This window comes from Phycodurus eques, chromosome 10 (assembly GCF_024500275.1).
Source record: "Phycodurus eques isolate BA_2022a chromosome 10, UOR_Pequ_1.1, whole genome shotgun sequence".
Taxonomy (NCBI): Eukaryota; Metazoa; Chordata; class Actinopteri; order Syngnathiformes; family Syngnathidae; genus Phycodurus; species Phycodurus eques.
Genome location: NC_084534.1, coordinates 28,885,484 through 28,909,714, shown reverse-complemented (window position 1 = coordinate 28,909,714; position 24,231 = coordinate 28,885,484). Strand labels below are relative to the sequence as shown.

General features: G+C 43.7%; 1 protein-coding gene across 2 annotated transcripts; it reads right to left on the bottom strand.

Moving 5' to 3' along the window:
* Positions 1 to 336: 336 nt before the first annotated feature.
* asip1 (agouti signaling protein 1) lies at positions 337 to 21,538 on the bottom strand. Of its 2 annotated transcripts, none has more exons than XM_061688468.1 (4): positions 21,427 to 21,538; positions 1,615 to 1,764; positions 1,147 to 1,184; positions 337 to 675 (listed from the first exon to the last, which is right to left on the bottom strand). In XM_061688468.1, the coding sequence occupies exons 2-4, from the start codon at positions 1,740 to 1,742 to the stop codon at positions 401 to 403; spliced, it is 441 nt and encodes a 146-aa protein (XP_061544452.1). In that variant the 5' UTR covers positions 1,743 to 1,764; positions 21,427 to 21,538; the 3' UTR covers positions 337 to 400. The 2 variants fall into 2 exon arrangements, with proteins under 2 accessions (XP_061544452.1, XP_061544453.1); XM_061688469.1 differs by having other exon boundaries at positions 451 to 675; positions 1,592 to 1,764.
* Between the last annotated feature and the right edge of the window lie 2,693 nt (positions 21,539 to 24,231).

The following is a 24,231-nucleotide window of genomic DNA, read 5'->3' as shown; positions in this document are numbered from 1 at the left end:
CAAACTGCTCTAAGTGCTCGAGGACTCTGCATCTTTTTGCACAATTGTTTTTTGGTCAATGTCTTTCTGTCTCCAAAATGTTCTGTAAATTGACCGTCTGTCGTACTCGAGCGGCTCCGACGACCGGAGACAAATTCTTTGTGTGTTTTGGACACACTTGGCAAATCAAGATGATTCTGATTCTGATTCTGATAATTACTTACTCCCCAAACGGACTGATACATATTTTATTCTCTTTTGATCATTAAAAATCTTTTTTAAGTGTGCGTGCACGTGAGACGTCCGGCATGATGTTGCATAATATATTTTATTGAGATTCATATTTTATTCATGCACTTCGCTAAATGTCGTCATAAGCTTGGCATATGTATGCTAACATGCAGTCCGTGTTAAAGTGCTTTCATGCAGTCAACTTCAGGCAAGCTTGGAAACTCGGGGCCCGGGGGGGGCCACTCGGGGTTCGGGGGGGGGTGGGGGGGCACTCGGAGCTCATGGGGGGGCCAGGGGCCCTCAGCATTGAGGGTTTCCCATGCGGCAGTAGCACACGGTCCTGAAGATGCGGCAGTGGCAGAAGGCGCAGAAGTCGCAGCAAACCTTTCCGGCCGATTTGCAGCTGCCCCACAGGGGGACGCACCCGGCGGGCGGCAGGGGGCGCCTCCTGCCGCCGACCTTGTTCTGGGAAGGGAGTCGGTAAACAACACGGTAAGACAGTGCCGCTGCGGCTCGCCTCATTCGGATCATCGGACTCGCGGCGACATCGGTGTCAATTGCTTTCAACGGAAACGAGCGTGGGCGGTTTTTGCCCTTTTATCGCGGTCCCGCGCGCACGGTCGCGATGCGCCAGTCGACCCGGGAATTTGTGTGATGGCGGGCGCGACGTCGCCGCTGTCAAGTTTGACACCTGCTGAAAGCAATTGATGACGTCATCACGCATCTAATTATCTGAATGTGCAAAGCTGTAATCGCTGTGAAAACGCACACACACAAATACAAAAAGGTATACACGTGGGCGTGTACACAAAAATGGACGGAAAATACCCAAAATGTGCACAGTACACACACGTGTTCACACACACATACAATGTGACTCACACATGGACGCACACACACACTCACCATGCGAATGTCACACACACACACACGCACCTTTTTTGCCTTCTTTTTCTTTCCTGGTTTTGGCAGTTCTGGAGGAAAGAAAAACACAATAACGTCATATTGTTTGGTCATCAGTGTCGCTATTGTTGTGTGTATTGTTATGGATGTCATTATCTTTGTTATGCTTGTGTCGTGGCAAAACGGCCGAACGTAGCTTGTCTGCTTTTAAAGGTACATACATACAAGCTATATTTGTCATTTTGCCACCACAAATGCCCCCTTTTGGTGACTCAATAAATCAAACAAATGAAAAACAAAATTAGTAAGTCATCAAAAACAATTCGAGCAAGGAATTATGGCCAATTATGGAACAATGAAAGCATGGAAGCCATATGAGTGATTTTGCCGCGACACTTGTTATGACTAGGATTGTTGACGAGGGTCAATTGCCCCCCTGCGGGGTAAACAAAGTTTCCCGAAAGCGAGCGCGACTTGCCGACAATGACGACGGGCGCGTACGATTCGGGGTTGCCCGGGACGGTCGCCTCGTTGCTGCTCAGCCTGTTGTCGGGCATCATGTGGGCACCGGCGAGGAAGAAGTGCCAGGCGGCCAACGCGAAGCTGGCCAGCAGCACCCAAGCTTGCATCCTTTTCCTCGGCTTTGCCTTTCTGGAGACGTAAACAAGCAAAATCAAAATGTGAACCGTCGCAGGACACTTCGGCAGCAGCGTCGCGGTTTCATGCCGCGTCCGATTCACTGCGTTTCTGACGTGCCCGCTTTGGCCACCGGGTGGACAGTACTATCAAAATACAATCAGGCAGACAACGAAGAAGAATAGACTCCTCCTCCTTCTCTGTACTTCTCAGTAAGTTGCTGTAAAATGTGTCATTGTTGCTCAAGAATGAAGAATATATGCCTGTAAGTATTGTTTTATATGATCTAGCTACGTGTTCCGTTCCACCATATGCGCCGAAATATCCGTTGCTTTAAACGGTTACGGATTCGTGACGATCAACGCTAACGTTAGCATGTGAGTAGCTGCCAGAGCACCGCAGGGCCGCAGAGAACGTTCATGTTTTTAATAATAGGCTCAAGACGCACCTTTAATTCATATTTAATTGACTTTCTAACTTAGTTAAACAGTTTTATCTGCTTTTTTGCACCACAGGTTGGTCATCTTTGGAAAACTGTGTCATGTTTGAGACGAGGGCAGAAGAGCACATGACCAGAGAGAGCCAATCCCAAGCGTCGGCTTTGGAAGGAGGAAGCGATCCAAGCTTTTGTGGCTATTTTACCAATGTAACTAAAATCGTAATTGTGGAGATTTCCCCCCCAAATTTCGGACAATAATGTAATGGATTGGAATTACATACATTTTGGAATTCAATGACATAAACTATGGTAATTACTTGATAGTGAACAATTCTTCCCCAAAAGGGCCTTCAAGCTGATTATTGCCATTTCCATTTGAGGTTTACTCTCCAGAAATCTCCGCCCTGTCGGCGCGTTGCCGTATTTTGTCGCTTGCGGTTCATTTCGAAAAAGGTGTCGGAGCTTTTTGGGTGAAGTCTCGAAGACACCTAATGGTGAGATCGTCTCGCTCGCGGTCGCCGAAAACCAAGGCGAAACAAGCCCAGCAGAAAGGGGGGGAAAAAAAAAGCAGCACCTCGGCGAGTCTGTGGCGCTCAAATGATTGAAGGAGTGCGAATGACGAGGGAATGTTATAAGGCAATAAAAGGCGGCCGAGCAGAGCGCGACGCCAGAGTCCAAATCGCTTCATGCCGAAAGAAGAAGAAGACACGACGAAGATATAAAGATCTTCCCTGCTGCTTTTTGCTGTTTGGCTGACGCCGTTGACATCTGACACGCACATTTTGCACCGTCGCTCCGCGTCCCGATGGAGCAAGAAGTGGCGACGGTATGTTTGCGGCGGCCCGTGAGCTACGAAGCTACGAAGCTACGAAGCTACGAGCCCGCGACGGAATACATTGAAGCCTTGCATAGTTCGACCTTCGTGATTCCCAAACTTGCATCTTTGCTTTGTTTGTGTTGAATAACACAGCGGAACACAGTCAAAGTAAGGCACCTGCCCTTTGACCCCTTGATGCCCAAAGTGCGCTTTTGTCTTTTTTTTGCACATGCTTCACACTGCCGACATTTTTTTTTTCCTTGAAATTACTTCCTTGGTCGTCAGATATTTACAGAACTACGTCAAAAGATACGCGGCCAGGCTAAAAATAAACTAGCTTGTGGATTCAAATATACTGTGCACGCGGCGACGTGGAAATCGGATCAGCGAATTATGACATGAAAGCCGATCGGCCGATCAGCATTAAATGCTAAATATCGGCCGATACCGATCAGCCCGATAAAATCGTTGTAAAGTCTACAATAAAGTTAGAAGTGTTTGACTGAGCGAATGATTGAGCAACGGGTCAGCGGCGCCGTAACGGTGCAGTCAAACCAGAATGTGGCAACCCCGAATATATCCCCCCCCCTCTCTAATTGATCTCCCATACGTACACTTTTACAGCCACTAAGACCATTAAATTCCGATGTAACAAGTCGTTCAGGGTATTTCAGAGCTGCGCTTGAACGCATCACCAGTAGCCGGTGCTCGGACGTTCACGTCGACGCCGCTCATCGAGCTGATGTAAAGTTCAACAAACAAGTAAGTTGAGTCAAACTGTTAAACGTCCATAATGTAGACAGTTTGTGACAAATTAATTGGTAATGGAATCGTTAAGGGATCACGTGGAGTCATTAGTGGGAGGCGTCCGACTCTGTGGCAGTGTTAGGATTTCGTGCACAGACATTTTGGAGGGCCGCTTCTTGTCATTTAGTCATTCATTCATTGGCTACACTTTGCTGTTTCCTGACGCTCCTTCTTCCTTTTCTGGATATGTTCTCTTTTTTTTTTGGGGGGGGGGGGGGGGGGGGGGGTTGAAATGAATGTTTTATTACTTTTGATCTTCTATAACTATGAAACAGAAAATATAATTTTCGGACGGGGACGGGAAAATCGAATAACTCGACTAAGTCGACTTCGAAAATAGGTTGCCGCAAAATGTTTGCCTCAAAGTTCCGCCGGGAGCAAAAAGAAAATGGTCCTCCCGGAACAATGGTTGCGCCGCCTCAACCCATCTTCCTCAGGGACATCTATTGCAGACGGACGCAGTGTTTGGCCATTGATGAGCTTTGCCAGAAATGACAGAGGAGCGTCTGTAAGTAATTTTTAAGACACTTTAAGATGTGCAATGTACATATAACATGATAAGGGATGAGGGAGCTGAATGGTAGTTTTTGACCAAAAATTTTAATCGCTAGCGTGCTAATGCTAATCGCGATCGCTAACCCTTTAGCATTTTGCTGTCTCAAATTCTATCCAGCAAATTTATACATAGACTGAGTACCAACATATACACTTTAAGGATAGAAGTCCATCCCTCATAAATGACAATTAAATTCGTGTTAGTGATTAAAAAATAAATACAATAAATGTTTACGAGTGGCCGGCACGGTGAACAACTGTTTAGCACATCTGCCTCAGAGTTCTGAGGACCGGGGTTCAAATCGCGGCCCCGCCTGTGTGGATTTGCATGTTCTCCCCGTGCCTGCGTGGCTTTTCTCCGGGCACTCCGGTTTCCTCCCGCATCCCAAAAACATGCGTGGTAGGTTCATTGAAGACTGTAAATTGCCCGTAGGTGTAATGTGAGTGCCAATGGTTGTTCATCTCTCTGTGCCCTGCGATCGGCCGGCGACCGGTTCAGGGTGTACCCCGCCTCCCGCCCGAAGATAGCTGGGATCGGCTCCAGTCATATTCAGTCTAACTGTAACATTTGACGGAGGGCTGTCTGTATTTTACAGTGATACATTTCCATCAACTGCAAACTAGTAGAATAAATAGTTTTAAGATGAGGAGCCTCCAATCAAAATGATTCCATAGGTCTTTAAGACATGACACTTCAGGTCAAAATTGTCTTTTCATGTTCGAGTCATTTAGAAATCAAAGTTTATGGATCCCGACTCTCTTTAACTGGAAAAGAAGAAAACTTCCCATAATTCACGAAACAAATTCCTCTCCAGATTTCAACATGTAAGGGGAAGATATTCTGGCTAGTGACTTGAACATCATGTCTGGACCGTTAGCTACTCAATACGTCAGTGTATTCAAATACTGCTCGACTTCACACAAATGACTCAGTATGCTTTTGTGCATGCTTTCTTTTCTACTGAAACTACTACAAACTGTCCAAACACGGAAAAAGAGAAATGTGTGCTGGTTTTCACGTCACGAGTAGACTTTACACCGATTTTATCGGCCTGATCGGTATCGGACGATAATTAGCATTTTATGCTGATCGGCCTTCATGTCATAATTCGCCGATCATTGATCGGCTCCGCGTCGCCATCGTACACAGTATATTTGAATCCAGAAGAGAGTTTATTTTTAGCCTTGCCGCGTGTCCTTAGATGTAGTACTGTAAATATCTGCCGGCCAATGAAGTTATTAAAAACAAATAAAAAAATGGGACAGACAACACGTAATGCCCGGAACAGACTACAAGACAAATTTGCTCTTTCAGGATTGCACTGTGTCACACTACTGCAATAAAATCTTGTATTCCGATACCACCGCATCCCGTTTTTTACGATCACTGGGCTTCATCTTGTCAACTCAAAATGCGACCGGGTACACTCGTTACTGCGGCGACGACAACAAGAGCGGAGCGGGCCGGCTCGACTGTATTTGAAGGATAAAATGGGGGAAAACGTGTGTTGGTGTTCAGCGGTGCTCAGGACAGGAGAGGACGTTGGTTTAAGGCTCACTTGAGGTATGTTCACCTACTTTGAATACGATACGGCGCACAAGCAGGCAGCAAAACGTTGTGTAGCCTAGCAAGCTACTGCCAGCACTGACGGTTGGACGTAAACATGCCGCCGTTCTGTCGAATCATGCTCTAAAGCTTTCGGTGTGGGTGAAGTCATTTAATTACAAGAAAATAATTTAATTACAGGAAGTTAGCACCCATTATATCTGTCATGTAATGTTGGTTTGACCTAACTGATTAGAATACCCTGCGATTGGCTGGCAACCAGTTCAGGGTGTACCCCGCCTCCCGCCCGATGATAGCTGGGATAGGATCCAGCACGCCCGCGACCCTAGTGAGGAGAAGCGGCTCAGAAAATGGATGCATGGATGGATGGATGGATGATTAGAATACACGCTCTGACGAGAGCAGCGATTTCCAACCTTCATGGAGCCAAGGAACATATTTTCCAATTGAAAAATCTCACGGCACACCAACAAACAAAAATGTCACAAAAAGTAGATACATTCATTACTGTATGTACTTCCTGCCATCTAATAGAAGACCATTCATTTGTCACTATGCCTCACTGGCATAAATACAGGAACAAAGATACATTATTTACAACCTCAATTCCAATGAAGTTGGGACGTTGTGTTAAACATAAATAAAAACAGAATACAATGATTTGCAAATCATGTTCAACCTATATTCTTTTGAATACACCACAAAGACAAGATCTTTAATGTTCAAACTGATCAACTTGATTGTTTTTAGCAAATAATCATGAATTTTCTGGCTGCAACACGTTCCAAAAAAGCTGGGACAGGTGGCACAAAAGAGTGAGAAAGTTGAGGAATGCTCATCAAACACCTGCTTGGAACATCCCACAGGTGAACAGGCTCATTGGGAACAGGCGGGTGCCACGATTGGGTAGAAAAGGAGGAATTTAGGCCGGAAACTAACAATGAATGCCCGCGACCTTCGATCCCTCAGGCGGCACTGCATCAAAAACCGACATCGATGTGTAAAGGATATCACCACGTGGGCTCAGGAACACTTCAGAAAGCCAATGTCAGTCAATACACTTGGGCGCTTCATCTGTAAGTCCAACTTGAAACTCTACTATGCAAAGCAAAAGCCATTTATCAACAACACCCACAAACGCCGCCGGCTTCTCTGGGCCCGAGCTCATCTAAGATGGACCGACGCAAAGTGGAAAAGTGTTCTGTGGTCCGACGAGTCCGCATTTCAAATTGTTTTTGGAAATTGTGGACGTCGTGTCCTCCGGGCCAAAGAGGAAAGGAACCATCCGGACTGTTATGGACGCAAAGTTGAAAAGCCAGCATCTGTGATGGGATGGGGCTGTTGTTAGTGACAATGGCATGGGTGACTTACACATCTGTGAAGGCACCATTCATGCTGAAAGGTACATACGGGTTTGGGAGAAACATGCTATTGTGTAGCACCTTGGCTTGAATATTCTCACATGTACATGACACCATAATTAACTTCTGTCCTTCTAATCCAAATCGAGGACAGTGGTGCTGTCTGGACCCCTAAATATTTTCCTACAGGTGGAAAGGAAAAAACGTCAGCCGACTCCTACCTAAAAACATAAACAGTGACCTACAATTAGGAGTGTTTCACTTCATTGTGGTACAGTCTCCTTTTTAAAGTTACTGTATGTAACCCAATGGTTCATAATTAATGGGTCCGTTTTTCCTCATACCTACTGTTGCTGATTATCTTTTTTTGTTTGAGTAATATCACTTGATCAAGACTTATCTAACATTCACATACTGCAAAATAAGTAAAGTATGTCTGATTAGCGCTGATATCGGTCACGGCCAAAACTCGAGGTTACAATATCGGTATCGAATCGGAAGTGAGAAAGACATCCCTACCTACGATGAAATGCAGTAAAAATGAGGACTGGTAATGATAATAGCGCGTTGGTTCCATTTTTTTAAATGTGCCGCATATCCTGGTGTAAGCCTGGCATTTACGCCACATCGCTGGAAGACAGAACTTGCAGAGCCCAGTCGGGGAGAGGCGGGAGCGATTGGGTGCAGCAAACCAGGGAAGAAAACAACTCGCCACAATCAATTCATGATATAACAAGGGGGGTAATTACTTTTTCGCACAGGGCCAGTTAACTTTGAATAGTTTTTTATGCCTTAATAAATGAAATCACCATTTTAAAACAGCATTTTAAGTTCACTTGGGTGACATTTGTCTGATATTTACATTTGATGATCTTAAACTTTAAAGCGGGGAAACTATGCTAAAATCTAAGAATTTGAGAAGGGGGCCAATACCTTTTCACATGCCAATCAATATATGTCGCAGGGTTACAAAAACAGTCAAAATCTTTTTTTTTTTCCTTTCAATATCATGCAGCTCGACTGTGGACCAATCCTGATGTAGTCCACCTTTAGAAGGACTCCGAGATGAGAAGATTCCAGTATTGGCGCTGATGACAAACTGTTGCTGACCTTCAGGTGAACTTGCTCGTGATTGGCTGGCAAGCAATCCAGGGTTTAGAAGGGGATAAGATCCTCTTTTATTGCTCCTCCGACAGGAAAGCAAACATCTTCCCTTTTATCAACATGGACTTATAGAAACCTGAACCTCAAACATCTTGACTTATGTATGCGAACATGCTCTTCAATCAGATGACTTGTATGAAGCTCAACTCCAAACAACTCGTTAACTTGGATTTCAAACTGTAACTTTGATATAGCTGGAATTTAAACAAACTTTACTTCAACCTTGACTTATATAAAACCCAGACTTCAATCAACTGGCTTGTTTGAACCTGAACGTCAAACAATTTGACTTTCATGAAACTAACTTGGAAGAACTTCCAAATATGTATCAACCCTTCAACTTGTTTGGAGTACAAGTAGAGCTGACTGAGAAGACAACAGCAAAACTGCACACACAGACACAACCTTTCGATAAACATACGTACACAAACAAGCAAAGACACACACAATCTTTAGTACACACGCGGGTGTTGAATCTTCTGCCTCTGCTACTCATAGGCCAAAGTAACATCTGATTTGGGGAGAACAACACAAGTGCCTTTTTTTATTTTTACGATTTAAAAAAAACAACATTTTTTTGGGAGGGGAAACAGGCAGGCGGCAGCTACATCCCATTTGACGAGTCCGGCCCGACTGACCGCACAAATCGGGTGCTTCGACTGTGGCGTAGTCACATCATATTGCGTAGCGCAGGTTTGGCCAATCAATTGGCGTGGTGCCGTGTGGCAGAAGCAAGATAGGAGAGGAGGACTCATCTAAAAAAGAAAAAAGAAAAAAAAAAGGCAAACAAAGCACGTGGAAGAATCAAAATACCAAATGTCTGAAGAACAATTCAAAATCCAGTATTGAAAGTGACAATGAAACGCAGGGAAACAAAACACTCACCACCACAAACTACAAGGAATCTTGACGCGACGTAAGACGGCAAAAACAACAATTAGCCGACACCGACTGAAAGAAAGCAGCAAACCGAACACTAACAAACTGACGAGACAACGAGGCACACCCGGACAAGATGCGAGCGGCCGGAGGGAGCCGAACGGGTGACACGAGCCCCGTCGGCTGACGAGAAGTGGCGGAGATGAAAGCCTGATGAGCAGACGAGACATGAACGAGAAACTCAGCAAGACGTAACATGAAACAAAACCAAGGCTTGAAAGTTTCACATTCATTTCCGGTTATTAAACTGCTCAGTCGGCTCATCCTTTTGTGTTTTGTGTCACTTGAAGACTTTGACAAGGAAGTTGGGATTTAACACCAAACGATTGTCATCAATCACAGCCTAATAAATTTGCCTTTTTAAAAAACCTTACGAGCAACGGAAACGATGCAGTGTTTGCTACCTCAAAGTGTTTTATTTTTTTTTTTATTTCTTGAAAAGTAGTGTTTTCTGAGATGCTAAGGCGACGAAAGGTGCCGCCGGCCAGCTTTATTTTGTCCAGATGCGGGTATTTTGGGCACCGCTACAGGAGGCTTAATGTCCAAAATGTTGCATTTTCTGACAAGTAATGAAAACAAAAATGAAGAAAAACAAATAAGGAAAACCAAAAGAAGTCGTTATGAAAGTGACAAGAAGTGATGAAAACATGACAAATGTTGAACGAAATGAGCAAAAACGCTCATCATCAAGTCGTCTTCACAGGGAATCTGAAGGAGCAAGAGACGTTTGCATCAGTCGTGAATCAAAAACAATGGAAGCCACACACACGGGAGAAACGGGGAGAGATCAAAGCACCGAGACGGACGGGCCTGCTTTTCATTTACAAAACACTTTGCTTCAGTCGCTCCAATCGCCCTCTGGAAGTAAAAAAAAAAAAAAAAAAGACTAAAACACACTCAGTTTTCGATTAAATTATAAATGCTCTGTTTTCAAGACAGGGCTGTCTCAACTTTCGCACTCTCCCGCACACACACACGGACACCAAGATCATAATAGTTTTGGATTTCGCCTTTGTTTTAATTTTTCATTTTGTTTTTCAAATTCGTTTTTTTATTAGTTTAACAATTGGCTTGTTGTTTTTTTTTAACATGGAGTATTTTTTACAAAATGTTTTAACTTATGAACAACTAACAGATGAACAAGCATCCAAATCAAATCCAGGTGCGGCATAACTGCTTACCGCTCGGAAGGTCAGACGCAGATGCCGACGCTGCGCCCGCCAGGACGCACGCGAACTTCGCAACGTACGGCCGAGCCGTTCGGAAGAAACATCTCCTTTCCCTCCGCACGTCATCGCAAAGAAAAACAAGTTCGGCGATTTGTTTTCGGAAGGACACGGTTTCGCTTTCCCGGATTGCGCTTCACTCGTTACCTTGCAAAAGTAGCTTCGTTACGTTCCGATTACGCCATTTGAAAAGTAACAAAGATTACGAGTGACTTTATTAGTTACATTCAGCAGTGATTCTCAAACTTTTTACACCCAAAAATAAAACTTGGTATTTCGTAGTTTTCAAATGTTATTTAGAATACTGTATTTATTTAGATTTGTGAAAATTGAACCTTCTTATGACTTTTTATGCTGTCATTGTAGGGTGTTACGTGTATAATTTTGATGTAAAATCCATAAATTCATTAAGGCTGTAATAAAACAAAATATGGAAACAGTGACACGCTGTGAAGAATTTTCAAATACATACACTGTATCCATATGTGATTTTCTTATCATTTTATTTTAAATAAATGAACAAAAGATTCCCCCAAACATTTTTCAATTTGTCATTATGGTTTGATGCAGTCAACATGGGACCGCACTTCATCCTAGAAGACCTCGAAAGCGCAGGGACCTGCGCGAGGATCCTGTTCGTGGACTTCAGCTCAGCGTTCAACACCATCATCTTCCGCGAACTCCTTTCCTCCAAGCTTCTCCAGCTCAGCTTCCTGACGGGCAGGACACAGCAGGTGAGGCTGGCGGAGGCCACCTCATCCGCACGCAGCATCAGCACCGGGGCGCCCCAAGGTCGTGTCCTCTCTCCGCTGCTCTTGTCTCTCGACACGAACGACTGCACCTCGACGCGCCCGGCTGTCAAACTCCTGAAGTTTGCAGACGACACCGCTGTTATCGGCCTCGTCCAGGACGGTGACGGCCGTGTCTGCGTATCGACAGGAAGCGGAGCGGCCGGAGCTGCGTCGAGACCTTCGAGTTCCTGGGAATTACGGTCTCTCAGGACCTGAAGTGGGCGATCGACATCAACTCCGTCCTCCAAAAGGCCCAGCGGAGGATGTAGTTCCTGCGGCTTCTGCGGAAGCACGGCCTGCCGCGGGAGCCGCTGAGGCGGTTCTACACGGCGGCCATCGAATCGGTCCCGTGTTCTTCCATCGCAGTCTGGTTCGGCGCCGCGACAAAAAAGGACAAACTCCGACCGCGACGGACAATCAAAACTGCTGAAAGGATTGTCGGTACCCCCCTACCCGCCCTTGAGGACTTGAGGACAAGAGCGTGCAAATCCTCTCGGACCCTCCGCATCCCGGTCACCGGCTCCTTCCCTCAGGTAGGCGCTGCCGATCAATGCAAACTAGAACTAGCAGACATTCCAACAGCTTCTTCCCTCTTCCCATTAACTTAAACAGTCAATTTACAATTTCATAGCGACATATTGCCAATGTTTTTGTCTTGAGTTCGTTGTCACATTTCTGTCGGGCCAATTATATATCACTCGTGCACTCACTGTCGTCGTCTCGCCGCGCTGCACGATTTGCATATCTGTTGTTGACCAATACTGGCCACTCATGTGCCTGAGTAGCATCTGCACCATTTGCATAATCGCTGAGTAGTAGCTGCAACATTTGCACAATCGACATTGTCCTACATTATCGCGCAACTAGTTACTTTAATCTGCATACACTCCTTGAAGTCTTTTCAAGCGCCCTTTGCACACCGGAGACAAATTCCTTGTGTGTGTTTTGGACATATTTGGCACAGTCAAGATGATTCTGATTCTGATGTTTTGTGTTGGCTTTAGATGGGAAAAACTTTGGGATAAAGTTGTAAGACAAAATGTAGAAAAAGTGAAGCATGCAAACACTTTCTCGATTGCACGCATGTGATTTCTGGGTTTTTCATTGCTGATTAATTAGCAAAAATCTCCACAATATCTTTCATGTTGTCATTGTGATGTGTTTTGGGTAGTTTTTAGGGGAGAATATGACTTTATTCCATTTTGGAATAAGGCTGTAAAATAACGTGGAAAAAGTGACACGCTTTCAAGAATTTCCAAATGCACAATATCCACGTGATGTTTTGTTTTGAAATTTGATTTATAATTTATATTTGGAAAAAAAACTTATGTCGTCATTGTTGGGTGTTCAGTGTATAATTTTGAGGTAAAAATGAATTCATTCCTTACATTTATTTAGGCTGTAATAAAGCAAAATATGGAAACAGTGATATGCTGTGAAGAATTTCCAAATGCACTGTATCCATGTGATTTTATTTTATTTTTTAAAAATTAACAAAATGAACAAAAAAATAACACCAAAACCTTTTTAAAGTTGTCATTATGAGATGTTTTGTGTTGAACTTTGAGGTGAAAAATGAATTTATTCCACTTAGGGATAAAGTTGTAAGATAACAAAATGTGGGAAAAGTGCAGCACCGTCGATGGCTCTTTCCTTTTTCTTTCCGAACTTAATTCAGTGTAATCCTATTTAGATTTTGTCCTGAAAACATGTAATCGGTCCCACATCGTGTGCATTTCCCGACGATGCGCCTGTTAAAGAAAAGTCAAAGATGGTTACAGAGTAGTGAAAATATGCCCGGCGGTGACACATTGCTGGTTTGTTTTCAAGATCAAAATGTTTTTCCAGATCGAAGGAGACGATAGCCGACATATTTTAGCAACCTCCGGGGATGTCCACCGCTCGCAACGCTTTTTCTTTGTTGTCAAAACACCAGTTGAATTTTCTCGTATGAGCATATTGTTAAAAGGAAAACCAATACAGAGAAATGTTTTTGGAACTTGGAACTTCAAAATGCTGAATCAGTGAGCCTTTAATTAGAAATGTATGAAGTGCGTCTTTTCAATTCTCGATGCATTTTGCACCCTTGTGGGCAAAGATGGACATGCAGAAAATTTGTTATGTAATCATCATACAGAAAAAAAAAAAATCTACTCTTTTGTTCATAAATTACTTCAAAATAGCAAACAAATTTAGGATTTCAACCCTTTAATTAATTCACGGCTAAGTCCCGTATTGCCAGCTGTTTTAGAGCATTTTGTTATTGAAGCACCGGACCGACAAAAAGAAAGAATAGACGCGCTTCTTTCACCAGAAAAAGAAAGTTTGTTTCTCGCTTTTTCCGTTCCTTAGTAATTAGCAGTAGAACATGATTTGCTTTCACCAAAAACACCGCTTTCTTACCGAAAAGCGGAGAAAACGTGCTTTTAGTGAAAAAAGAAACATGTCAAGCAGAACAGTGACTTTGACGCAAATGTTTTTTGCTTTTGTGACACCTCAAACTATAAAACAACAAACATAAGACTGAGAAAGGGCTTTTGATGGCAAATTAATCATTTATTTATAGATTTGCAAGTGAAAGCGCAATGTGAGCGACGCTGACTCACCGCGTGGCTCGAGTTGAACGTTGAAAAAAAAGTTGGCTGATGGGTTTTGATTAGAGTCTCGAAATATGTGAAATACAATCCCCTCCAAAAGTATCGGATAGGCAAGGTCAATTCCTTTGTTTTTATTGTATACTGAAGACATTTGGGTTTCGGATCAAAAGATAAATATGAGACAAAAGTTCAGAATTCCAGATGCATGGTATTTACCGTAATTTCTCGTGCATATTGCGCACCCCACACCCCCAATTGTCAAAAGTCAATGGCGTATATTATACATAGTATAGGGGCAAATGAAAAAAACCTTCACATTTTAGAAATATATGCCGCCCTCTAGTGGTTATAAAAAAGCTGTACACTTTCATTCCAAAATGCCACCGCCACCTAGTGGTTATAAAAAAGGTGTAGCCTACACTTTCATTCCAATATGACAGGTGTACATATGACTGCATATATGCACAGTTGTGCTCATAGGTTTACATACCCTGGCAGAATTTGTGCAATATAGTTTTTGTTTTTTTTTCTTTAATATGACAGATGACTGAACAACAACCATCATTAATTTCCTTATGGTTATTTTTTGTTTAATGATAATGCTTTTCTGAAATGCTTGACCGTTTAATTTGAATTCCATTCAAATAAAATTAAATGTGTTTCGCCTGCTCCTTCATGTTTTTCGCTAAAGAAATGTACCCATCTTACAAATTCTGCCTGGGTAATCAAACATATGAGCACCACTGTGTGTTTTCTAATTTACTAAATCAAAATACAGCTGTGAATTTCAAAATAAGAGCAAGTAAATAAAAAAAAAAAGTATTACGTGTTCAAATAAAGTGCTTCACTTCAGAATAAGTCTTTGAGAAAAACTAACAAAATACAGATCATATTTCATGTTTTGATCATATGGGTAGAAGCAAAATCATGCATTGTAAAAACGCATTATAAATGGGTAGGTTTTTCCAGAATTTTGAGGTCAACTTTTGGGGGGGGGGGGTATTATACATGGGTGCGCATTATACACGAGAAATTACGGTATGGGAGATGTTTTAAACAACTCAGGACACAGCACCTTTTGTTTGATGCCACCCACTTTTCAAGTGAGCAAAAGTATTGTTGGGTGTTTCTTGTTGCTCAGGTGTTGCCTTTTGGATTGATTGCTTAAACATTAGATAGTGCTTGTTTTTGGCTTTGGGTCTCACCTGTGAAAACTGCATTTGCTGGTAAGCTAACATGAAGACCAGGGTTCTGTCTATGGGAGAAAAACAAACCATTTTGCAGCTGAGAGAAGACGGAAAATCGACCAGAGCTAGTGCACAATCATTGGGCATAGCCAATACAACAATTTGGAATGTCCTGAAAAAGAAAGAGAATACTGGCATACTTAAGCAACAGACATCGAACAGGTCGGCCAAGGGTGTCGACAGCAGTCGATGACAGCAACATTGTGAGAGCTGTGAAGAAACACCCGAAGACAACAGTCAGTGGCATGACTGGCAAGCTCCACAGGGCAGGGGGTGAAGATATCACAATTTACTGTCGAAGAAGACTTCCAGAGAAGAAATATACAGACCATACCACAAGATGCAAAGAACTCATCAGAAAAAGAATCGGAAGGCCAGATTGGATTTTGCAAAGAAGTATAGAGATGAGCCACAAGGGTTTTCTGGACTGATGAGACCAAGATGAACCTCTAGCAAAGTGATGGAAAGGCCAAAGTATGGAGAAAGAAAGGATCTGCTTATGATCCAAAACACACAAGCTCATCTGTGAAGCATGGTGGAGGCATGTCATGGCTGCTTCTGGAACGGGCTCACTAATCTTTATAGATGATGTAACTCATGACGGGAGCAGCAGAATGAATTCTCAAGTCTACAAAATCATTTTGTCAAAAAAAAATGCATCCAAACTAATCGGGAGAAGCTTCATCATGCAACAAGACAATGACCCTTCATCAGGGGAAAACAGAGGAAGGTCTTAGACTGGCCAAGTCAGTCACCGGACCTTAACCCAATAGAGCTGAAGGGAGAAACCCCCAGAAACAAACAAGAACTGAAAGAGGCTGCAGTAAAGGTCTGGAAAAGCATTTCAAATGAAGAGTGCAACAGCCTGGTAAAGTCAATGGGTTGCAGGCTTGATGCAGTTATTGCAAGTAAGGGTTATGCCACCAACTATTCTCAATAAATAAATGTTATTCACTTGAAGTTCATTTAATCAAGTCTGTTCCAATACTTTTGCTAACGTGAAAAGTGGGTGGCTTCAAATAAAAGGCGCTCTGTCCTGGGTTGTTGAAAACCTCTACATGTTAATTAGACTTTACACCGATTTTATCGGCCTTATCGGTATCGGCCGATAATTAGCATTTTATGCTGATCGGCTTTAATGTCGTAATCCCCCGTTGATCGGCTCCGCAAAGGACATTGACTCCGCGTCGCCATCGTGCACAGTATGTTCGACTTCGCAAGCAAGTTTACTTTTAGCCTTGTCGCGTGTCTTTTGGCGTAGTACTGTAAATATCTGATGGCCAATGAAGCTATTTAAAAGAAAAAGAAAAAAAAAAACATGTCGGCGGTGTGGGACAGACAACACGTAATGCCCGCCCGGATCAGACTACAAGACAAATTTGCTCTTTCACGATGGCACTATGTCAGACTACTGCAATAAAATCTTGTATTCCGATACCACCGCATCCCGTTTTTTACGATCACAAGGCTTTATCTTGTCAACTCATATGCGACCGGATACACTCGTTACCGCGGCGACGACAACAAGAGCGGATCGTGCCGACTATATTATGAGGACACAATGGGGGAAAACGTGTGTCGGGGGTCACCGGCGCTCAGGACCGGAGAGGACGTTGGTTTAAGGCTTGCTCGAGGTACTAAAACTTTATAATGTAACTGAGACGAAAATTTGCTGTCAAAATTAGCACTGTTGTAAATGCCAGTTTTGTTACTTGACTTACTGATTTTTTTATGACACAAGGAAAACAAAAAGTGAATTATTTTACGTCTAATAAATAATATGGTGACATCAGGCTTTATAGTGGTGATGAGAACTTTGAATATCTGTCAAAGATGAAATTGGCCAATGTCCCGTGGCCCACCTGCCGATGATGTCTCCCGCTGTTTGCGAATGACTGACAATTATTGGCCCAACCGATGCAATATCCATCCATCCATCCATTTTCCGAGCCGCTTCTCCTCACGCGGGTCGCGGGCGTGCCGGAGCCTATCCCAGCTACCTCCGGGCGAGAGGCGGGGTACACCCTGAACTGGTTGCCAGCCAATCGCAGGGCACACATAGACAAACAACCGTTGGCACTCACATTCACACCTACGGGCAATTTAGAGTTGTCAATGAACCCAGCACGCATGCTTTTGGGATGCGGGAGGAAAGCGCAGTGCCCGGAGAAAAGCCACGCAGGCGCGGACGGGGAGAACATGCTAACTCAACACAGGCGGGGCCGGGGATTGAACCCCGGTCCTCAGAATTGTGAGGCTGAAGCTGTAACCAGTCGTCCGCCGTGCCGCCACTAATGCAATGATAATTACAACAATTATTATAATTACAATAATAATATGGGAGGAGGTAAAAGCTGACATCAAGTATGTAATGACTCACAGGCTCCGAAATGCCCGGGATGAGCCGAGCCGTCGCGAGCCTGCGATTTGCGAATTACCACGTGGATCTCAGAAGGCTCAAGCGCTTCGCCGACTGGTGGCCGGGGGGGTCCGCAAAATCATTTTGTGGTTTCGCACTGGGCGGCACGGTGCACATCTGCCTCACACTTCTGAGGACCCGGGCGGTAAGTTCTCTTAAGTTCTCCCCGTGCCTGCGTGGTTTTCTCCGGGTACTCCGCTTTCCTCCCACATCCCAAAAACATGCAGAGTCAGCTGAGATAGGCGGCGGCACACCCGCATGCGGAAAATGGATGGCCGTGGATTTTGCTTCTGCAAGGAAGCGAAAAGAAGGTCAGGAAAGGCCTCCTCCAACTTGATTTTGGGTTCATCGGAGGTACTTCCAACGGTGGCAGGTGTGCGCTGACTCCCGTTTAACACGTGTTTGAACGTAAATGGCTAATTGTGAACACAGCTGTATCCCTAGTTTCAAGAGGGTGTGCACACTTGTTGTTTATTTTTAGTTCCCCTCTCAAAAATAGTTCTTGTTCAGGTCAGAGGTCACATGAATGATGAGATAGGATTGATCTCTGTGTCATTTTTTCATATCCCAAAAACCTGGGATATGTACAGGGGTGTGTAAACTTTTTATATCCATCATATATACGGAAATGAGGTGGTTTTGGTTTATTTCTCCTTCGTTGGGGTCGCAACATGTCAACAGCATCAGTCGACTGTGTGAATTTGTGCGCGTCTGCATGTTGGCGTGTTGTCGTGATCGTCAAAAGTGTGGAACGCGAGCTCCTTCTCGTGGCGCTAAAAAAACGGAATTAAATATTCAAACGGTGCATAATGTTACAGTGGCTTAAACTTGATTAAACATTTGTCAAGTACAGTTCAGTTGTATTTAACTTTGAAGCATAAGAGCGAATAACGGAGGACTGGATACAGAGATACATTAAATATGATGTCAATGTGTTCAACCAGCTGTGTATAGAACTCGAAAATATGATGCATTAATTATGATGTAAATATATGCAGGTACTGTACACGTACAACAATGATGCATGACACACGATTCAAATGTTGTAAATATGGCACATTAGAAGTATGCGACGTTATGTTCGATGCATTGAATACAACGTAAATATAGTATGTTAGAGAACATTATTCACTTTTTCTTGTATTATTAGCTTAACTATTAACTGTAATTAAAATAATGTGCGTCACAACATTCAATTTGTTGTAAATATGGTTCTTTATGCATGTACAGAACATTATGTACGATGGAAATATTAAGTAAATACATTACAAATTCTAAATGACATTAAATATGATTTCCATATTATATGATTGAGGTATATTAAAATAATGCATGAAATATGATGTAAATATGGTACATTGGACGAGTACAAAATATTAAATATGATGTAAATATGCTACATTACAGATGTCACGGACAATACATATGATGTAAATATAGTGTTTAATATGATGTAACTGTGGTACATTAGATGTTTTTAGAACATTAAATACGGTGCATTAAAAATGATGCAAACAACAAACATTAGATGTGTATTACAATGGTTGTAAATATGGCGCATTAGTCGTATACAACATCAAATATGATGCATGAAAACAATGTGGCATGTGAGAGAACCTCATTCTTTTCCTTTTTTATCAACTTAACTATTCATTATTATTGACCTAATTAGTATTGCATTAGAACATTAAATAGGATGTAAATATGCTGCTTGAGAACGGTATCGAACGTAAAATGGGAACGTGGTCAATTTTGTACATTAAAGATGTGGAGACACGCACACGCAGACACGCGCAAAGTAATACACGCACACACGGGTCACGGAAGGAACGACATCATTTCAATTTCATCCAACCATTAAAATGCATATTTCTTAAATATTTGCCACAACATCACTATGTATAGTAGAAAGGTATAAAATTGACATAAGTTTGATTCAATTGCTTTTGTATGAAAGTATATTGCAGGATACGATAGGAATATGTATCTCCTTCCAATCGGCAGTTTCTGATGCGTGCTAATATGAAAATGTGCGTGGAAGTATATTGCACGTGAAGTCACCGCCGCAGCATTTTCATTGTGTAAATGTATAACGAACGTGGAAATCAGTATACTGCCGTATATCGTCGCCGGTTATTGTAATTGTTCCAAGATGATGTTAATAATCGCCACTTCGTTTCGTCAGCGTTCTCGCACATGCACATTCATAAAGTACATGAACGCATCATGAGATGATTTCATACTGAAAGTATTTCAACAATTTTGTCTTTATTTACAAATGAGACATGAAAGCACCAAGCGTCCAGACGTAAGAATAAGGAGACATTTGTTTCATTTCATATGAATTGTCTTTGTTTGAAATCAGTAAAACAACAGAAAAAAATGACTTGAAATAAAACCACCAACAGCAATGTTGGTGTGCGCGCCAGAAAATGTATCCGTGGCTTTTTAAAATCCAAATTTCAATAAAGTTTAGCTTGTCGTGCAATTCTCTCAAATGTCATTTGATTTACGACTAATAATATCTGACAATAATTCATAACAGCCTCGCAAAACAGCAAAACAATGAAATCACATTACAGTGACTAAAATGCCCGATTTGGATGTGACTGCTTCCCTTTTTTTTTTGGGCTTCTATTTGGAAAGGCTGGAATCTGCAGTCAGAAATTATTTTCATAGAACTTTTCATGAAGTTAAGAAAAAAAGTCTGTTATTTTGACAAACCGTACATTGGCAGTGAATGTGAAAGTGTAAAAGTCAAGCGTCAATTGATCTGAGGTTTACCCCCCCCCACACTTTAAGGATCGGTGCGTCCTCCCGCGTTACGACGTGCACGTATATGTGGAGCTTAAAACGATCCAGCAGTTGTCAGCCGGAAAACCTGTCAAATGTGCTCGAAGCCATCCGACTGCTGTCAACGCAAAAGAGTGCCAGAGGAGCCTTAGCGCTGCCGTAGGAGCCGGAACGTCTCATAAAATGGAGAGAAAACCTCTCAAAGGACCTCGAAACATTCCGGCAGCTGTTATGAATTCCATCTGGGGAGCCGTAAAGGTGCCGAAGGAGCCGGAAGCCTCCCGGAGGAGCCAGAAGAGCCGGCGTGCTGCCGTAGGAGCCGGAACTCTGCTGGAACTTCTCGCAAAACGGAGAGAAAACTTCAGAGGAGATCTCCTGCTTTCAAACACTTAACATTTCCAGCAGGCGAGCCGTTAAGGTGCCGGAGAAAAAGGTTGTCAAAAGGAACTTGAAAAGATTCAGCAGCTATCGACATTTCCAGCCGGGGGAGCCGCAAAGGTGACAGAACGGTGCCGGAGGAACCGGAACGTCTCGCAAAATGGAGCGAAAACCTTCCGAAGAAGCTTGAAATGATCGAGCAGCTGTGAAGTTTCCAGTCAGATGAGCTTGAGAGGTGCCAGAACTCTACCGGATCAGAACTTCTCTCAAACTGGAGAGAAACCCCTCCAAAGGAGCTTGAAACGATCCGGCAGCTGTAAACGGGTCCAAGCGGGGGAGCCGTCAATTTGACGGAACTCTGCCAGAACGTCTCGTAAAATGCAGAGGAAACCTCTCAAAGGAACTTCTGAAGCTGTCACGGTGCTCCAGGAACGCTACCGGCACGTCTTTCAAAACTGACGGGCAATCTTTTTCTCGATCAGTATGTTTCATCCACTCGGAAGAAGCGTGTACATACGTGTACATACGTGTACATACGTGTCCACGCATACACGCAAACATGAAAATGTCACCTTACCTCACTTGTGTGTGGAAGTCCCGCTGCCAAAAGTTCCAGGCCCGCTCGCGGTCTTCTCGTGGGAATGTTCAGCTCCGGGGCACGTCCCTCCTCTCTGCGCACTGCACCCCGACGTCCCGCCCGTATCCTCCCATTCCGCTTTTTATCCCGGCTCGGGCAGCGGCCGCTACCTTCGCCCCGCTGCCGACGATCCGCTGGCAAGCTTTGGAGCCGGAGGGCGGGGGCGGGGGCGGGGGCGGGGGCGGCGGCGGCGGCGGCGTTGGCGGCGGCGGCGGCGGCGGCGGCGGCGGCGGCATGGAGCCGGCGGATGAGGGAAAGGGAAAAGTATGCAGACCGCAGATGGGAACCCGCTGTAAACACGCCAAGAACACGCTACGTACAATGACATTGTGCCTCGAGGCCCTGAGACTGAAAGTTTCTTTGCGTGACACGAAAGCCACGTTTACATCGCAGTACATTGACATCACCTTACGGCCACCATTTGCATTCCACTCACAAGACTTTGGGTCCGCTGTTTCCGGAGCATTTGCGTGGCTTTCCGTCACATTTACATGACTCGCGTCACGTTTAGCGAATGCGACGTTAAATGAACCATTTACATGTGTTCACACGCACCATTTACGTGCTGTTCGAGCCGTCATTCGCGTGACATTTACATAACTTTTAACGCCGCAATTTCCAGAGCATTTACATACTTGTACATTTTTACAGCGACGTTTTCTAAATAACACAAGTATCAATAATATAGGAACAAGCACCAAAGTAGGAAACAAATGCAAGTGCAGCATTTCGGAGGAATTGAAAGACATTTTCAATGTAATCTGAGCAAAGAGAAAAAGGAACAAGATTGCTTTTGCACTTTGGTCCATGTTAAGTAAGAAGAATACTTGTAATCCCAGCCTACTCGCATGTAAATCTTAAAAAGCCACAAAGAATTGCTTTCAAAACAACAACAAAAATGTGAACTAAAATAAAATGTCACTACCATTTTGACAGAAATGAAACTCACTAGTTAAATAAAAGTGAGTGAGAGACGGATTTGCTTTTCAATGTATTTATTTTTTTTAGCTGCCATTGCTGTATTTGTTCGCCTTCAAGCATCGTGCCCTTCATCCCAGCTTCAGTCTCTTGTCGGCGAAATAAGGACTTTGGTGGCGTGTTAGTTGGCGGCTGAATGAATGCGAACTTTCACTCTCCGCTCTTCGTTTGGCAGCAAACTTGGAACACGGCGTTTTCGTATCGCGTCGGCTGCCGCGGCGAGCAAAGACTCAACGATGCGCACGTTTGAGCGCTGCTTCAAAAACAAAACGGGAAAGTTCAAACTCGCACTCGAAGCGGCGAACCCGATAACGGATGCCTGTGTGTCGTCGGCATGGAGACTACGAAGTTTCATGTATTTTGAAAGCAAGTGGCGGGTTCGGCACTTCTGGTGATCACCACATTACTTTCTTTGGAGACAAACAAATAAATCTAAGTATTGGTAATAAAATAAAAATGTTTTAAAATGTATGGATATCTATTTTGAGATGAGCAGGATAAAGAGTCTACAGTGGACCTCCGCATACTCGTGCTTCCGCACCTATGGATTCACCTATTGACTGATTTTTTGAAATAATTTTTTAAATTTACAATTTCATCCATGCACCCATTTTCTTTACCGCTTGTCCTTATGCGGGTCGCGGGCCGCCGGGGCCGATCCCAGCCATCTTCGGGCGGGAGACGGGGCACACCCTGAACCGGTCGCCGGCCAATCGCAGGGCACGCAGAAACAAACAACCATTCCCACCTACGGGCAATTTAGAGTTGTCAATGAACCTAGCATGCACGTTTTTGGGATGTGGGAGGAAACCGTAGTTCCCGGAGAAAAGCCGCGCAGCCACGGGGAGAACACGGAAACTCCACACGGGCGGGGCCGGGATTTGAACCCCGGTCCTCAGAACTGTGAGGCAGACTCTAAATTGCCCGTAGGTGTGAGTGCGAATGGTTGTTTGTTTGCATGTGCCCTGCGATTGGCTGGCAACCAGTTCAGGGCGTACCCCGCCTCCTGCCCGACGACAGCCGGGATGGGCTCCGGCACGCCCGCGACCCGCGTGAGGAGAAGCGGCTCAGAAAATGGAGGGATGGATGGATATATATATATATATATATATATATATATATATATATATATATATGTTTGTTTGTGTGTGTGTGTGTGTGCTTGAGAATGAGTGAGCAATTGAGGGAAGCTCCTTTTCTAGCCAATCACGGCACCCACCTGTTCACGGGATTTGGGATGTTCCCAACAGGTGTTCGACGAGCATTCCTCAACTTTCTCAGCCTTTTTTGCCACCTGTCGCAGCTTTTTTGCAAGCCATCCAATTCGAAGTTCATGATTATTTGCTTGAAACAATCAAGTTGATCAGTTTGAACATGAAATATCGAACTCTGGACAACACGTGTCCATATAGCCGGATAGTGAGAAAGTTAGAGTCGAGTAATAACACTATTTATTAAAGTAATTTAATTGCAATAAAGTCATTTAATAACAGTAAGTTAGCACCCATTATTTCTGTCAGTTTTAATATTGCTCTGACCTCAACTTATGTCAGTGGCCAATCCTTGAATGCCCCCTAGAGGTCATTGATGTTTGAACTTTTGTCTAAAACGCTCGAGAATCATTTGAGCTGGGACGCTCCAAAAACGGACGCAAGTATATCCAATAAATGAACAAGTCACGTAAAGAGACACACTCCTCCATCTTGTGATCGGATCGGTGATCGGTTATCTTTTTTTTTTTTTTTAAACTTGCTGATCGGTGATCGG